Source organism: Colossoma macropomum, unplaced genomic scaffold, assembly GCF_904425465.1.
Source record: "Colossoma macropomum unplaced genomic scaffold, Colossoma_macropomum, whole genome shotgun sequence".
In the NCBI taxonomy this organism is placed as follows: Eukaryota; Metazoa; Chordata; class Actinopteri; order Characiformes; family Serrasalmidae; genus Colossoma; species Colossoma macropomum.
In genome coordinates this window covers 2,643,975-2,662,515 of record NW_023495280.1, presented here as the reverse complement: position 1 = coordinate 2,662,515, position 18,541 = coordinate 2,643,975, and the positions used below count along the sequence as shown (strand labels likewise).

The 18,541-nt window shown below is 37.6% G+C and overlaps 1 protein-coding gene across 6 annotated transcripts in view; it reads left to right on the top strand.

Annotated features, from left to right (window-relative positions):
- The window catches only part of map4k4 (mitogen-activated protein kinase kinase kinase kinase 4), a 105,296-nt gene extending 86,993 nt beyond the window's left edge, over positions 1-18,303 (top strand). For all 6 annotated transcript variants that reach the window (XM_036561899.1, XM_036561898.1, XM_036561895.1 and 3 more), the window contains 8 exons: positions 3,920-4,087; positions 7,167-7,310; positions 11,363-11,497; positions 12,911-13,011; positions 13,254-13,403; positions 15,454-15,613; positions 17,077-17,216; positions 18,012-18,303. In XM_036561899.1, the coding sequence (XP_036417792.1) occupies positions 3,920-4,087; positions 7,167-7,310; positions 11,363-11,497; positions 12,911-13,011; positions 13,254-13,403; positions 15,454-15,613; positions 17,077-17,216; positions 18,012-18,095 (1,082 nt within the window). In that variant the 3' untranslated portion in view covers positions 18,096-18,303. The remainder of the gene's footprint in view (positions 1-3,919; positions 4,088-7,166; positions 7,311-11,362; positions 11,498-12,910; positions 13,012-13,253; positions 13,404-15,453; positions 15,614-17,076; positions 17,217-18,011) is intronic.
- The last annotated feature ends 238 nt before the right edge of the window (positions 18,304-18,541 follow it).

The following is an 18,541-nucleotide window of genomic DNA, read 5'->3' as shown; positions in this document are numbered from 1 at the left end:
TTTTCATCCAAGCAATCCTTCAACTGTTAACAAAATTACTTTGAATTCCGGGACTTCTCAGCATTAAACATTTTGTATAATAACAACCCTGACGTAAATTGTTTTGCTTAAATGATTTTAAAACACTTGAGAGTGAATCCAAATCCTTTGTTGACCCCCCAAAAATGAAGTTTCTTTTTCCTTCTTCATATCAACATTCGCAGCCTATCAAAAAATTGTGACTCTCTGTGCCACTCGTTGGCTGATCTCAACTTCTCTTTTAATGTAATAGGGTTAACTGAAACCTGGTTGACTAAAGACAGAATGTTTGAGAGACGATCATGATGTTTGAGAGAGGAATGTTACGGTTTGAGAGGACAGCGGTGCTCTGAGCATGCAGCTAATGAACTTGAATGCACTTGTCAGCACGAAGTGGGCAGGTAAACGCCTTCGTATTTGCTCAACAAAACACTCTGGTTTCGTTCAAAACTTGAAAATCTGCACAACAATGCATTTCCCTTTCAGAGCTCGCACATGCAAAACACTCCGGTTTTCACTCAGCTGGAAACTTGCTCGATCGTGCTCTTCACCTTCAAAACTCGTACGTGCGCGCAAATCATTTCTGCTCTCAAGTTTCACATCTGCTTGCTGTAAAATGTCTGAACGCTTGAGTCAAACCTCCAGCCAGTCAGAGCTGTCGAGGGGCCGTTCCTGTCAGTGCACCAATCATGGCATCTTTTCTTAAGCAGCTTTATGCCAATTGGTCAAGGTACGTTTGTGGCTGTGGTATTGAGTCGGCTCGTGTGCTTGTAGCCATTAGATAGATAGTTTATAGCTTTCTAGTATCAAAGTAATTATTATTATAAAGTAGTAAATTATTTATCAGTGATACTTTGTCATAAATAATAACGTATTAATCTAACTAACATTTGTAGCTAGGCCATTTGTTTCCTACCAGAGGCTTAATGTTAGCTTATTATTTTTCAATTATTTTTAGATGTCTGGGGACCAGTGCTAGGCTATCCCGTTACAAATGCTAAACAAGTGGCCAAGAACAGTGCTATTTTTTTTTAGTTTCTCAACAACGTCAGCTTAGTACGAACAGCAAACATTAGCTGGCTCGGTAAGTCAGTTATGGATCACATAGCCTTACTGCCATCGCTCCTACTACATCCATGTATTCAAACACCAGCTAGCAGACGTCTGGATTGCTCCATAGTAATTCGAGGTGTGAATCGAAATATATCTAACACCAGACAAACAGAGTCCTCCTTTTAGGTACGTTTCAACTGAAAGCGGTGCTTATGTGTCTTGTCGGATCTACAGTATCATCAATTCGCCGCGCTGTGCGAGTGACAGAGCGCTGCTTCAAGTTAGCCAGCTGCTAAAAACAGCTAGCCTGCAAAGATAGCGTTCTCCCGATTTCCAGTGCCTTACAGCTTCCTTCAGTTTACTTTTGTTTAAATCAGGGCTGTAACTTGCATGAACCCACTTTTTTCTTTCTCTTTCTTTGCTTGGGAATGCACTAATACTAAAATATGACTGAGCGCTGTAACTGCACTTATCTCGCCAGTCACACTTGGTCACAGGAGAACAGATCGCTACACTGAAACAGGGAATGTATAACCCTACGTTTCAGACGTTGGTGAAGTATATTTGGCGACCCTTTTTTACTCGTCGACCCTCCCTCTCTAATCATGTCGAAAAACTCGGAAGTGCACCCTCTCCTGGCAATAGCCGAGCAGTGCCGCTTTCCTTGCAGTAGAAAACGCCACCACGGCTGTCGCTGGAACGTGGAAGTGTGAGAATGGTGTATTATATCGAAAATTTATTAAGCATTTCTTATAGTTCTATCAAGGAAAGTTATATCGCTTTATCGCCCAGCCCTGTTTTCATTCTATTATTACAGTGCTAACTAGAGTGAGAGAAACATCTGCTACTCTGATAGATAATATCTTTACAAATGTGTTGGGCAAGAACACCAAATCAGTAGTTTTGTGCATGGATATTGATGACCATTATCATATCTTTTTGTTAACATTCAATGAATATGTGAAGCCTACAGGTACATTATATCCTAAATATAAAATAATCTATAATGAAGCAAAGATGTCAAGGCTCAAATCAGTTGTCAGAGAGTATCCATTGACCGATATCCTTCAGTCTGTAGATCCACAAAAGACTTTTACTTTGTTTTCAGAATATATTTCTAAGATTTTGTTGTCTTCTTAGACTGGTGCCTCCCAAAACTGAAAATTGATCCTTTTAATCTTTCAGATTTTAAGCATTAAAGAAATAAACTAAAATGGATCCTCAATTATTTTCCAATAATTTTAATAGCTGGTTGGTCCATCTCTGGCCTGCAAGATTACACCCATAATCCACTGTCCTCTTCAGTTTATGAATTCTCCAATCAATGAAAATTTTCACCTCTTACTGGTAATAGAAGATGGAGATACAGCAGACTTTAATCAATTTAAAGTATTCTTTTCCAGGTTACAAAGACAAACAGTAAACTACTGATATACATCCATGAGTATATTGTGAATCTTCCATCTCATATTTTTAATCTCTCATTTGAAAAGGGAATTGCCTTGAATTTTAAAAAAGCTAAGTGTATTCCTATTTGCAAAGCTCATGACCCAGCTGTTTTCAACCATTATAGGCCGATTTCTGTTCTGCTTACTATCAAAAGTACTTGAAAAGCTTGTCTTTCAGAGATTAGTTGCACATCTGAGAAAGCACAATATTGTATATTCACATCAGTATGGATTTAGGAAGAAAACATTTGACATATATGGTGCTTATGTATTTAATTAATGTAATATACAAATCTAGGGATAAAACAGAAAACACTATTTTCTTTAGATTAACCTGGTGCATTTGATACAGTTAATCACCATATTCCTCTTAAGAAGCTGTCACATCTTGGAGTAAAGAACTGCTGTGGATCTTGAAGATAGACAGCAGTTTGTGTTTTACAGTGGAACTGGTTCTCCTTTTCTTTCCTGTATTTTGCAGCATACTACAAGGCTCAATTTTCAGGCCCTTATTGTTTATAATTTATTAATTACTGATTGTCCAAACGTTTCTGTTAAGCTGTCTAAAATTATATTTGAGGATGACACAAGTATCTTTTCTGATATCATTGTTAAGGTTAAATGAAGAACTTAACAAACTGTCTAACTGGTTTAAGTCCAACAAACTCTCTTAACATCAAAAAACAAATCATTTTTTGGTCTTAAATCAAGCGATTTTTTGAGGTTTTTGTAGCTCTACTTTTAAAATTTGAAATTGAGAACATTCCTATAACCAGTGTGATCAACAAAATTACTTGGTGTTTTGCTTGATGAATCCTTATGTTTGAAGCTTTATATTAAGGCCATAACCACGAATATGGCCAAAATTATTTGTATCCTTGATAAAACCTGCCACTTGATCAACACTGAGTTAGCCTCCATATTGTTCCATTCAGTGGTATTTCTGTATATTAGTTTATGCAATATAGCTTGGGCTAGAACTTATTAGACTAAACTTGTCAAACTGTTAGATACACCCCAGAGTCTAAAACTCTCTCAATTTTGACAATAGCACACCCAAACATTTATTTTGTAATGATTATTTTTCTGTAATGTTTGAGTTCTACACTTTTCATAATCTGTTGTAATATCTTTAAGTAACTGCTTTTTGTGGAATTGAGGAAGTGGCCTTTGTGTACGGAATTGCAAAGTTTACATAAGTGTAACAAATCTAGGGTAACAAAGCAGTTTGGCTTTGTAATTCATATGAGATAATTTGGCTTTGTAATTCATATGAAATAATGGCAGAAGTGGTAAAACTTGAGTCAGTGTCAGATCACTAAAGAGATATCAGTCTAAGCCTGAGATTTACAGTATAAGCTCTGGTCCTCCACCCTTTACCTCTACTCTTGGCTCCCCAGGTTATGGGAATGACGCACGGCTGCAGGAGGCCCTGAGGCAGGATGCATCTCGTAAGGGCTCAGTGGTTAACGTCAACCCTGTGAACACCAGGCCACAGAGCGACACGCCTGAGATCCGCAAATACAAGAAGAGGTTCAACTCGGAAATCCTGTGTGCTGCTCTCTGGGGTGAATATTGCCTTTGCACAATTTGCACACTCGATTCAGTAAATCTGACATATTAGGTTTTTGTTTTGTTTGTTTTTTTTTTTATATATAAATGTTATTGGTTTTTAGAAATTAGAAGATGTATTCATGACCAGTAAGTACATGTCACCATGTAAATAAGGGTGGGAATCTCTAGGCAACTCACGATTCGATTCGATTGCGATTCAGACGGCTGTGATGCGATTATAAAGCGATCATTGATGCATCTTGATGCATCTTTTTTTCTATACAGGATTTCTTTTTTCTCACCATGAGATGACTTGGTACTTTTAAAGCAAAGTCTTTTTAATAGTCCATAATAAATTTACTTCCAGTATCTTTTATTAAGAAATCAAACTGAAGCGATGTGCCAAGTTAACTGGAAGGCTCTCATTCATTGCTCTTGTTTGGAGCACATGAGACGCTGGCTGCCACTCATCTGTGATAAAATGCGCTGTTACGGTGAAATAAGATCCTGTGGCTGTGTGTGGGTGTCCATGCAGCAGATTACAGCTATTCTACCCGTTTTCTTCAGTGATTCTATGACTTCGGTTTTGGTCTCGTTGTAGAGAGTGGGGGTCGCTGTATCGGTAAAATATTTTTGAGACGGGACGCTGTATCTCAGCTCCAAAGTGTGCAACATAGCGCGAAAGCCCTGGTTCTCAAAGACTGTGTACGGATGCAAATCCTTGGCAAGAAAAGTGATAGAGTTTGTAGTTCGCTTCGTCCTTTCCGAGTTGGGTGGAAGTTTTGACATCGCTTGCTTGATGGTCCTCTGGTTGGCAGCAACTACAACCGGGCGGAAAATGGGTGGAAACGTGTAATATGGTTTTCCCTCTCAACTCCATAGAAGCCAAAGTGCTTCCATATGCTAACTCAGGGGACGGCAACCTGCGGCTCCTTTACTGGCCGGTTGCGGCTCCACATCAGAATTAGATTTCTAGGTAAAAATAAAATAATCCTCCTTTGCGGTAAAATAAAGCTCTGCTGATCATTCACAGATTTAGCAGTAAATGATCTTAAATGCTGGAATTAATGTAGCCTATACATGCTAGTTCACCTAGCTAGTAGCTAACGAAAAGGCAAAGAGAAAGATTGAAGTCGAACATCGAAAAACGAATGATGATGCAAGAAAAGCGGCTACAGCTGAGCTAAAGCTTAAAGCAGAGCAAAGTAAGTCTGCGTTTTTGTTTGTATTAAATTTTTAGCCTACACTAGGACATTAGCAAGTACTGAGACACATGTACAGCCAAGATGGTAAAATGGACTCAAAATGTTGTGGCAGCTCCCACTGTGGTTTGCTTTTTGTTGAAAGAACAAAATGACTTATTACCATTTGGGTTGCCGACCCCTGCACTAGCTTTTATTGTAGTGAGCACGCCACAGACTGTCCGCCCGCTGCACTTCCGCACTTTGCAAAGTTCTGCCTTTTGCGTTTCGTCAACATTACGTTATCAATTCAAATTTAGAGAATCGATTTTTTCCCCCACCCCTACATGTGAACAGGTAAATACATTTAACCCCCACCTCACACAAGGCCATCCTCAAAAGGAGAAAAAGGAACCAGCTTGAGTCCTATTCTAAAGACTACTGACCTTTGAAGATAGTATCTATGAATTCAGCAGGCAGATGTTTTACGAATGGTTTCCAGGTTTTCATGAATAACACGTTGCCCCTGAGTCCTGCGGCTAGTTGTTCATTAGAAGCATTTCGCTGTACCACTAAGTAACAGGAGGGGGCATCTCTTTTGGCCAGTTATTAAGAATACATTTCCTAGCTAAGAGTGGCAATTTGTTGAGCAGTTTGTGATGTAAAAAAAGATAGCAAGACAGTTTTGGAGGGGAGACCCAATAAAAACAAGTCTGGACCTCTTTTTGATTTTGCATTTAAAAGAGTTCACACTCCCAGAAATAATGAAATTACGTTTTCAAGGTTGTGTGGAAGAGAGATGAAGTATTACAAAAAATTTTATTCAGTATCACTGAGTAAAATCACTTCTCATGGACTAGTGTTGTAGTACTCGAATCTGGTCTTGGTCTCGAGACCATAAATGAGTGGTCTCGGTCTCGTTTCAGTCTCGACCTCCATTGGGTTTGGTCAGACATTTGTTCTGTTCCACCTTAAATGGTATAGCAGTTACATTCAGAAAATGTTACTAGCATCAAAAGAATAATAATGTTACTGAGAGCTGTAGTTTACTGTTGATATTACATTGTTTATAAATCTTTTGATAGAACATAATTAATTGTCGTTAATCTTTGGCTATTTTCTGCTGTATTTGTTAGCTATTTTTCTTATTCTATGTGGCCATATAATATCATTAACTTTTCCCTACAATATTCATTAATCTATCGTGGGCTCTGTGGCCTCCTGCCATTCATCATCTTTATATATTTATATATATATATATATATATATATATATATATATATATATATATATGTTACTGTATATCTTATTGTGTATATACATGTTAGTCCTTCTTCCATTTGTGAATTACACTATCCAAACTTTGAAGTGAACTTTGAGAAAGTATAAATGATTCTGTTTTGATATAAAATGAGCTGCATTCTTTGTGTTAATGAAGTAAGTTCAGCATTCTAATGGTGACTTCAGTTTTGCAGTAATATAGTGACAAATTTGCAGAAAACCATAATGATCTTGCTTTGAAATATCAAATATTTGTTGCTGCTGCTAAAACGACATTATAGTGGTGTCATGAAATAGGTCCTCTGTCACATGTATTCCCTTAAAAAGCCATTCACTGAAAAGCATAGAAGTTACACTAGGGGGAAAAAATCTGTATTCCTACATATGGGAGTCTAGCCCCAAAAGTATAGTCCCACTTCTCTTCAAGGTATCTTGTGATCTGCTGCCACACTAGAACAGAATTGTAAAATGGGTTTTCTCTAATAAATGGATTAGTATTCTTGTTGTTGCACATAATAAGACTCCACAGTGAAAATGGAGAACAGTCCTGGGAGTCCACAGAGTTTTGCATGTCATAATAATTGCCATTAGTTTTTAATGAAATGTTAAATAGTTTGTTCTTTCCCCCCAGGTGTGAATTTGTTGGTCGGCACAGAGAGCGGTCTGATGTTACTTGACCGTAGTGGTCAGGGGAAGGTCTATCCCCTCATCAACCGTAGGCGCTTTCAACAAATGGATGTCCTGGAAGGCCTTAATGTGCTAGTGACCATATCAGGTACTGTTCACTGTCTCCCTCTACTGGCTGTTTATAAACAGTTATAATAATTTCAGGGAGAATTTAATTGTGCAATAGCCAGGAAATTAACTCACTACTTCTGCAACATACACAAGGCAGAGGAACTTCTTCAGAAATACACAGTAAATCTCTCTTTATCTTAGATTTTCTCATAGAACCCTATTGGAGTTGTCAAGATTTTTCTTATTATTCTTTTTTTTCCCTAAAATGAACCACCTAGACGAAACCATGAGTCCTAGAGACGTGAAACTTGGTCAATTAATCAAATAGGCTTAAAGGGGGCACTAAAGCATAGCAAAACACGTTTTGCCTCATAACTTCTAAACCAAGGAAAAAAAATAAAAAATTCTTAGTAATTTGGAACCTTTTGCGAACTAGTCCTAGGGCTGCCATATGCTAATTTATCCTTCTGGAGTAATTCAAAATAACGGAAACTTGACAGGCTTATTCAATAGGAGATTCTGAGGTACTGTATCAATTTTTGTGCACACAAGTCATTAGGGGGCACTGTAAATGCTAAAGAACTATTTCTCAGCATCCGTACATCCGATCAAACTGAAAATTTGCTTGTAGCATCTATTAGACAGACAGTAAGCGAATCCCTAAGAAAAGTTTAATACATTTAAATTTATGGTCGCCATCAGCCAATCAGCAGGCTTTTGACATTGAGCAATCATCATGAAACTTGAATGGTGTCTCTGTGTAGCCACTCTCTAACAACCAGTGAAGTTTCAAAAGATTTGTCCACTGGGGGGTGCTGCTCATGAAAAACAATTAATTATTACATGTTACATGTACATATTATTATTTTTGGTCATGTAACTGGAATTCTAATGTAGTACAGTGTGCCAAACAAATTTCCAGTTATAAGTTTATTAAAAAATGCATATTTGTTTTATAATCATTAACTGTTAGAAAACCATACTTTGTAAACTAGTCTCTTGATCATAACTTTTTGAAGTTGGTCTAGAAATACTCTGTGGCCTCTCTAGGTAAATAATTATCAAAGAAATGTTGACTTTTTTACTCTAGACATTGCTAGCCTAAATTGCTATAACTCTTCACTCATTGATCAATCACTTGTATATGTCGAGACTCTGATAGGGTGTGCAGTTTCGTCCTGTTTGGCCTTTAGGGGGCGCTTTAGCACTCAAAAACAATAAATAAATAAAAATGCTGTTATACTGTTATTACAAAGTCTACAGATAAACAATTGGTGTCATGTGGTTCTATGTAATTACGTGCTTGTTTGGTATTTTGGCTTATTCATTCAAAGACTACAGTTTATTATACAAAGGTCAAAAGGTCAATCTGAACAAAACTCTGTGAACATCTTCATTGAAGGTCCCTAATCAGTCAACTCCAAAAGGGCCCCTTATGGGTGCAATGGGCTTCATTATTGCATGCATATCAAAGGGTTAGATATGGAGAACCAAACCACTGTGCAAATGCAACTATGTGAGAATTTTGCCATTAGTAGTAGTTTTGGCATCTATGTCAGCAATCTCTTTGTTGATCAGTACATATGAATGAATGAAATAACATAAATTATGTGACCATTGCTCATTGTTTATGACAACCGAAGGCTGGAGAAAATCCTGGCAACCCCTGGTTCCTATGACCACCTCTGTAAAGAAAGCTACGTCTCTACAATGAAACGTTTCACACCAAGCCACTCTAAATGAATATCTTTACATCTCTAACAATCAATTATGCAGACATTTGGAAAATTATGCAGACATTCCCCTGTAAGGTATAACTGCTGTAAGTGTTAATAAACCCAGTGTGGTAAAATGACATGCACTACTGTTAGCTTAGTTATAACATTTACGTTACAAACCAGCAATAGAGGCTGTGGTGGAAATTAGCATCAAGCATTAAGGTGATAAACCTACTGGAATATCTGAGGCTTTAGGTTTTGTTTGTATTTATTAATATTTATATATAAAACAAACATATTTATATTTATGTTTGTTTTTTGTGTTTCTTGCTTTATTACTTTATTTTATGTTTGTAGGTTAGGGAAATAACCAACAGCATCTCATGCTGTTGCGTTAGGAGTGAAAATCTATGAATTATGATCCTTGCCTATTCTGATTGCGCACCCGTAATATATCTGTACATGCTTATTTACATGGTAAATACACACACAGTAAATTTTTGTCTCAAAAATGAGCACATATGTTATTAAATGTGCAATGCAGTTTGTCACCTTCAGATCAATGCACTGAAGCATTTTACATCCTATAAAATTGTCATATAGCATGTATTATTGTTAAACACCAGTCTTTTTTGATGTTAAATAATTGTTTTTTTTAATGCAGTTAAACTCAACATTATTCAACCCCACCTGAGACTGTAAGGGTTTACAAATTGAAGCTTTTCTGAAGACCTTGACAACAAAAGATTGTTTAAAAAGGACCTGTGTATGAGTTGTGTGACCTATTCAAATTGGTAGTGAAAATGTATGTCGTCATCTTTGAGTAAAGGGAATCCTTAAATCCTTGTTCAGTATTGCTGGTTTTTATATCACTGCTAGTCTCTAAGGACATAAAATTGTGCTACAACACAGTTAAGCCTTTGGGAACTCTAAAGTGGCACTTAATTTGCTTCAGCTGTGATACATATATAAATCCTGTCCATGCATGTGTTCAAGCTCAGCAGCATGGCAAGGAGCTCTTACAAGACAAAAAATGATTTCATTTCACCAAAAAGGCCACAAATGGCTACAAGAAAATATCACAGCACTTAAAGTTCTAAGGGGTACATTTGGAAGTATCATACAGTGTAGAACTCATGTTACAGCAGCAAACCTATGTAGACATGGAAAAAAGAGCAAGATGAAAAAAGTAGATTACCAAGAGGTATCAGACATTTGAACAGAACAGCTGAAAAAATCCTTGCATTACTGCCAAAGACTTGCTGTATGACCTGATGAAAACAAGAACAAAAGTATCAGTAAACAAGGTGAGAACAGCATTACACAAGCAAGGACTCCATGCCCAAATACGTCATTGCACTCCACTCTTGACCAAAAAGCACATAAAAAGTCGATTTTAATATGCAGGAAAGAATTTGGATAGGTCTGTGGAATTTTAGGAGACAGTTTTTGGAGTGTTGAAACTAAATTAGAACTCAGTGGAAGCATAGATTAGCGTTATGTCTGGCGTACGAAAGGCAAAGCATATGACAAAAAGAACACCATCCCCATGGTCAAGCATAAAGGGTGAGGTAGTCCTGTTTTGGGGGAAGAAATAGAAATATAACTCATATAAGTCATGCTTTGTAGATATTCTGATTAAACATAGTCATAACGCTTAGTATATGATGCACTTGGTAGTTATTGTTGGTGCCGTTTCTGCCATTTTTGCTCTTTTCTGTTATTTCCAAAGCCAAAGTTTTGAGATTTTTGTTCATCCTTTCTGAATATGGCACAGATCACACTTGTTTTATCATTACTCTGATTAAACAAAATAGAAGTAAGAAATGCTTACTTTTCTTGCAAATTAAATTAGTAGCTACAAGACATTTTACATATTTATAAATTTATTAATAAGTGTCATAGAAATTTATTGTACATTTAATATTACTGGTGCTGTCTTGTGGTATCTTAAGAGTTCTGCTGTATTCAATTGGATAAAAACAGAATGTTAGAAAACTGCAGGATAATCAGTGACCTAATTCTTTTTAATTCTCCTTTTTTTTAAACTGACAAACTGAACTGACTGGCAGGCCAAAACACCATCATGGTTAAAACAGCAAAAACATGTAAAAGACACCTACGTATGTAAAGGGAACTGATGAAAAATAAGAAATTAACAGAAACAAACAAATCCATTAAGGGTGCTAGGAAAGTACAGTATTTTATGCAAGTCTGTAATTTTGAATTTTAAAAAATGTTTCAGCTGATAATACTAGTTGTCATCTGAATTTTAAGCTCTTATAAAGTTTTCATATTGTTTGGGCCAATGCAGTCTGCTTAGTGCTGCTTTTATTTTCTTTCTCTCCCCTACCTCGCTCATTTGCTGCAGGGAAAAAGAACAAGTTGCGGGTGTACTACCTGTCCTGGCTGAGGAACAAGATTCTCCACAATGACCCTGAGGTGGAGAAGAAGCAGGGCTGGACCACTGTAGGGGACCTGGAGGGGTGCGTCCACTACAAAGTCGGTATGTTTCCTGTTTGTCTTTATATTAAATTAAATCGCAGGTCCTAGTAGCAAGAAATTTGGTGCAAAGTCAACTGAAACCAGCATTTACTTATTACACTTATTTTATTCACTTTGTGTCAAACAACCTTTCTGAACAAGAAATAGGAATATAAGTCACACGTCAGTCACGCTTTATCATTAATCTGATTAAACAAATCAATGAGAAGCACTTGCCAGTCTTGGGGGAAGGCTCATGCGTATTTTATATAGTGATAGAAAACACAGTAGCATGAAGAAAACTGCTGAAAATGCTAAAAAGGACTTTACTGTTCCAACGGCAACATGCATGCAGCCTAACTCCTCTGGCAGCAAATTTAAAGCCAAAAATTCTGAGATTTGTTCAGTTTGGACTGGCAGGCCAAAACACTATTATAGTTAAAAGAACAAAATAAATATGTAAATGTAATATGTAAGGGGTCATCATCAAAATTCTATATGAATTATTTGGGTTTTGTGTACAATAATTAATGTATTTCTTGTTTTTTTGATAATAATTTAAGTGACCCTTATTAGTCCCACAACAGGGAAATTTCACCTCTGCATTTAACCTATCCATGCAGTGAACCACTACATATACACACTAGTGAACACACACACTAGGGGGCAGTGAACACACTTGCCTGGAGCGGTGGGCCGCACTATCCGCAGCGCCTGGGGAGCAGTTGGGGGGTAGATTTCTTGCTCAAGGGCACTTCAGTCACGTACTGTCGGCTCAGGGGATTGAACCGGTGACATTCCCGTCACAGGGTTCTCTAACCTCCAGCCTGCCCCCATTTATGTCTTAATTCCATAAATTGATTATTATGAACTCGTATTATGAACTTGTATGGTTTGCCTGCCATCTTGAATTTGTTTTTCCATTCAGTTGACAGTCATTCACAGGTAGATGGGCTTCAAGTAGGTCTGGGAAATAAGACAGTATATAAAGTTATTGTGATAAATTATGTCATATCACAATACAGTATGCTTTTCTGAACATATTGTGGATATCAGTAGTACTAGCAGAACACTGACCAGCTGCATGTTTCATCATTGAGAGCAAAATTAGTACCGTTTAATTGAACTTACTGCAACACAATTTGCCAAATATTGAATAAAAATCATGGTATTCACATTTTTTATAATGTTTTTTAAAATGTAGCACTACTGGTTCTTTGTTCTCTGTTCCAACTGATCAGATGTCTAAAAAAATAAACATTGTGAATCATGAAAATTTCTTGAAGCATTGCAATATTAGATTTTCACCATATCACCTACCTCTAGTTTTAAGTGTATTCTGATAGTGAAGTGCTATTTATGACCCTTGCTTTGTTATTTACACCATTAAAATCTGATGCATTGAAACCTGCCTGTGTTCTTATTTTGTCTCTAGTGAAATATGAGAGGATCAAGTTTCTCGTTCTTGCTCTGAAGAACTCTGTGGAGGTGTATGCTTGGGCTCCGAAGCCCTACCATAAGTTCATGGCTTTTAAGGTCAGTTAGGCTATGTGGTTACAGAATCTTTTCATAATTGAAATAATTGTGAGGTATGGACCTATTTGGGTGCCACTGCAAACAGATAAGCTCCTTCATTGCTGCAGGGCTCATTTTATTGATCTTTGTTCTTTTGATTTTGATAGTTTGTCTTGAATTAAATGAATTAGTACTCTTTAGTAATTTACTGAAGATGTACTGTACTCTAAGTACTTAGTGGCTTTTGACCTTTTCTCTGTCAGTCATTTGGTGACCTGGTACACAAGCCTCTCCTGGTTGACCTGACAGTGGAGGAAGGCCAGAGGTTAAAGGTCATCTATGGATCCTGCTCAGGGTTCCATGCTGTGGATGTGGACTCAGGAGCTGTGTACGACATCTATCTGCCCACTCACGTACGTGTTAAAACAACTATTAGTTCTATACCTTTACACTTATTTGGAATTCACATATGATGGATGCGACATGTCAACAAGAAGTAAAGCCCATTTTATCTTAGGTGCTGGATTACAGCGGATTTAAGAGTACTATAAAAAAAAGAGTATCACCCCGCTGTTTAGCCCCCCAACACCCCCCCCCCAACCCACCAATTCCTCTAGCCTGTCCTTTTAATGTCTAGAATACAGTGGTAAAACATGCCAAACAAGCAGGCTAGCAAATTGATATCAGAACAGTTTTACTCTCACAAGAGGTGATCATTTTTGCTGAATGTAATGTGTTCTCTACATACTCAACTTGAATGTAATGTGTTCTCTACATACTCAACTTGAGTTTTTGGAATTGATGAAAACTCTCATAACATCTACGGGTTAACGACAGGTTTGTTGTTTATTGGACAGTGTTGATAAGCGCACCATTACCCCCCATTGAAACAAAGGGCAAAAAATTTGCCTGTTTTTTACACTTGCAGCATGTGGCACACTAGCAGTTTCTAGCTAGAAACAGTACAAAATTCAGTTTTCTTGCTATTTTGTAAAATCTTGGCCTGTAATTAAATTAGCTGACAAGATAACAATTCCAAGTTTTTACCCCTATTGGTGTCAACATGACAGTACTGACACTGTCAGCACAATGAAGTAGCTGCTCAGCAACTACTAAGCAACAAGATTATAACATTGTGGAAGGGATTTAAATGGATCTCTTCAGAGTGCATGCTTTATACATGCAGGGAGGTAAATTAGAAAAAAGAGAAATTTTATTGTTTTTTAAAAAATATATGCCCATTTTGAATTTGATGCCTGTAACACGTTCCAAAAAAGCTGGGACAGGGACAACAAAAGGCTGGTAAAGTTGTGTCATGCTGAGAAAAAACACCTGGTGGTTGATTTGCATCAGGTCAGTAACATGATTGGCTATAAAAAAGCATCCCGGAGAGGCTGAGTTTTTCAGAAGTAAAGATGGGGAGGGGTTTACCACTCTGTGAAAGACTACATGATCAAATAAAAACATTTCTTAACATAAAATAGCTCAGAACTTTGGCTTTTCTTTTTTGGCATTATGAAATGAAAAACACGACAAAAGACACCCTGAACTGTTGAGCAGCTAAAATCCTATATCAGACAAGAACAGGAAAACATTTCACTTTCAAAACTATAGCAGTCTCCTGAGTTCTGAAACGCTTGTGTTGTTAAAAGAAGAGGTGATGAAACACAGTGGTAAACATGCCCCTGTCCCAACTTTTTTGGAACGTGTTGTTGGCATCAAATTCAAAATGGGCATATATTTTTCAAACAACAATAAAATTTCTCAATTTCAACATTTGATATGTTGTCTTTGTAGTATTTTTCTTTAAAAATATGGTTTACATGATTTGCATATGATTGCATTCTGTTTCTATTTACATTCTGCACAGCGTCCCAACTGTTTTGGAAATGGGGTTGTAATAACAATAAGATGTTCTAATAATAATTTGAGCATAGTTAAGACCCAGAGTGTTAGAGTGGAGTATATATTTTATATTTTCAAAATCTGCAATAGCTGCACTATTTAAGTGAACGCCAAATTTTCATCACAGCGAGACGAAAACAGCTGGCCACTTTGGAGGCATCCGTCAAACACATACCACTTGAGCTTCTGTTTGGTTTAATTAGCAAAAAAAAAGAAAGAAAAAAGGCAAATCATTTTGCATGTCATGTCACATATACTCTGCTTAAAATTTCAGCTACCCCCAGGATAAAACACTTTCTCGTGTTCATGCTTCTACATATAAAAATAGAAATATAGATAGAAGTACATAGGGCCAGTAGGGGAGGAAGGTGGGGCACGTACAAGAAGAATAATGCATATACTAGACAGCAAGTAACAATAAATAAAGAAGTGGCATTAAACAATGCACATGACTCAGTAAAGAATAATGTAGAAAGCAGTAATAACATTGCATTGTGAATATACGTTGCATAAAGGTGAACTGTACTTTACAAACATACTAACTTTTGTCCTGTTTAGATCCAGACAAGTATTCAGTCCCATGCCATCATCATTCTGCCAAACACAGATGGTATAGAGCTTCTAGTGTGTTACGAGGACGAGGGGGTGTACGTCAACACTTACGGCCGTATCACAAAAGACGTGGTGCTACAGTGGGGAGAGATGCCTACCTCTGTGGGTATGTAAAACGTTGCACTCCTTTACATGCAGACACATTTGAATATCAGGCGTGTTTGGCCCTCTTGCTGAAAAAGTCAGATCACTTGAACTGATACATTGTCCCATCAAAACTGGCCACCTCTCTGTGGCTACTAGACTTTTCAGTCCTCTTCTCAAACTTGAGCCTTTCAGCTCTTCTGTTGTTGCTGCTGCTCATCCCTCTCCTCCCTCTCTGTTCCCTCTCTGCTCTTTTCAAAAGCATTAGCTGACTCTCATTAAGGGCAGCATGAGCTCCTGAGCTGAGAGGGAAAAAGAGCTTGTTGAAATCAGCAACTCTAAACGTTCATCAAAATAAGTTAGTTGCCAATTTACTGCAGGTGGGTAACAGTGCTGCCAGACTGATCCTGTCTGTACCTTTAATTCATACACACACTCACTTATTTCAGCCCTCTGAGCTGGAAAAGTTTGTGTGTTTTATTATAGGGTCAGATTGGGGTCAGTGTGTATTTTGTATGTCAAAGGTTACTGAACAGACAGACAGTGCAGATGGAGGCGGGATGTGTTAAATTATTTTGATAGGGCATTTTATTAACGACATTTACACGCTCACATGTTTTTTTGATTAAGAATTAGGAATTCGTTATAAATGGGACACATACTTTCATCTGCATGGAGGGATGGTGTCCTTAAAGATGGGTTTGACATGTTTCATCCTTTGCCAGCCACTTTGCTTCCACATTTTTTGTAAATTGGATTTCCGTCCTTGAGGACAACCCCAGATCTGTTCTTGGGATTTCCAAAGTAATTCCACACTGCTGATTTTCATTTTTTTTTTCGGGGGGGGCATGGAGATATCAGTCTTGCTTCTCTCTGCTATTTTATCCGCTGCATATGTGTGTGTGGTGCCACTTGCTAAGTCTGACAGGCAGTAAAGGAGGAAAGGAGATGTGCACGCAGGGTGAGTGTCTCCGTCCACGTTTTTTTTTTTTAAATACCGATAATAATCAAATGTACATGGTATGATAACCATCAGTTTTTGTACAATGGTGTACTGTGAAACTGGTATACCGCTGCGACCCTAGCTGTGTTCGGAAAACAAATTGCGAGCCAAGGTTAGTTGACTTTGTGATCTGACATACCTGTAGGCACTGGATGTTGAATTTTAATCCTGTGCAATTTTGTAATAAGACATATAGTTAAAATGAACATGAAAAAGAAAAAAACAGCCTCTACACTCATCGACCACTTTATTAGAAACCCCTGCCTTGTAGTTTCACCTTGGTGGTGTACAGTTAAAGACTGTAACCCATCTGTTGGACAGTTTGTGTTAACTGTCGTCTTTCCCTTCATTAGTGATCAGATTCTGACCACAGAGCCACTCTTGGCTGGATTTTTCTGGGTGGGTAACCAACTGTGCAACAGATGGGCTACTGGCTAAATCTTGATACAGCGTTTTCTGATTTTTTTCCTCTTCTCCTGCAGCATACATTCGCTCCAACCAGATTATGGGCTGGGGAGAGAAGGCCATTGAGATTCGTTCTGTAGAGACTGGCCACCTGGATGGAGTCTTCATGCATAAGAGGGCTCAAAGGCTCAAGTTCCTGTGTGAACGGAACGACAAGGTGATTGTTTTGTCGGCATTAACATATTCCCTGTTTCCGTTATTGTGAAGGAACAGTAAACTTCAGTAATCAAGACTTGCATTTGAAGTTTTTTAAAACTAATTTCAGTTATAATCTGCTTAGTTTTTTTAATACGCTGCTAGTCCAGAGCCAGGAGTTGATTTGTTGAAGAAAATTATTTAAAGGCCCTTCATTTTTAAATATAATTTGAAAATGCCAGCTTCCTGTTTTCACTGTGTCAAAATTTAATGACAAACAGACAAATAGAAATAGTAAAAATGACTTAGACCAGTGTTTCTCAACCCTGATCCTGGAGGCCCACTGTGCTGCGCAGTAATAAGCTGTTAATGGGCTGATTAGTGGGATCATGATGTGTTGGGAGTAGGGAAAGTAGTAAGAAGTGCAGGGCAGTGGACCTTCAGGAACAAAGAAACACTGACTTAGAATACTATCTTGTTACATTAACTTCCTTTATAAATTAGGATTGTTTTCTCCTTCTCCTATACAATTACCATTTTGGAGACAGAAAGTTTATTCTCCACCAGCTGTACAAACTACAGTTGGTTCGTACAGAAACACAGTTGCGGTATACACAATATTTAATACAGTGTTTTTGCAGTTTGCATGATGAGAATTGGTGGGATTTAAGCTTTTGTTACTTATTCAGCTATATTAGCCTCATAGCACCAGTGCATAGACTAAAAAAAGCAAACTGCGGACAGTAAAAACGTCTTGAGCGACTGCCTTTTGGGATAATGGGAAGCTTTTAATTGTATGTAATTTGTTTATTCTCAGGTTTTCTTTGCATCGGTGCGTTCCGGAGGTTCCAGCCAGGTGTACTTTATGACCCTGGGGCGAACCTCCTTACTCAGCTGGTAAACAACAAGTCCTCTTCATGTTGCTATGACGTCAGCATAGAAAAGAAATACAACCACCGTGAATTGAACGATGACTGGAGTTCCCCAATGTGATGAGCAGAAGCTGTGCTAAACGAATGGCTTTCGTTGCAAGACAACCTGAGAAGCTGTATAGAAATTTCAACTTAGATGATTACACAAAAAAGCAAAGAAAAAAAAAAAACAGGAGCGTGTGTAAGGGAGAGGAAGCCGGAGAGGCTTGAGCTTACAGTATTATTGTTAGTCTGTATGTTCATTTTCTAGAATCTCTGCTTGACCAACTGGTAAGGTGAGGTTGGCTGCCATAGCTACTATGAAATTAGTGAGGAAGGCAAAATTGGGCTCTATTGTTTGTATTTGTTTTTTGTTTGGGGTTTTTTTGTTCATTGTAATTTAATTTTTTTTCCAGTGAAAAAACTGAGAAAGTGA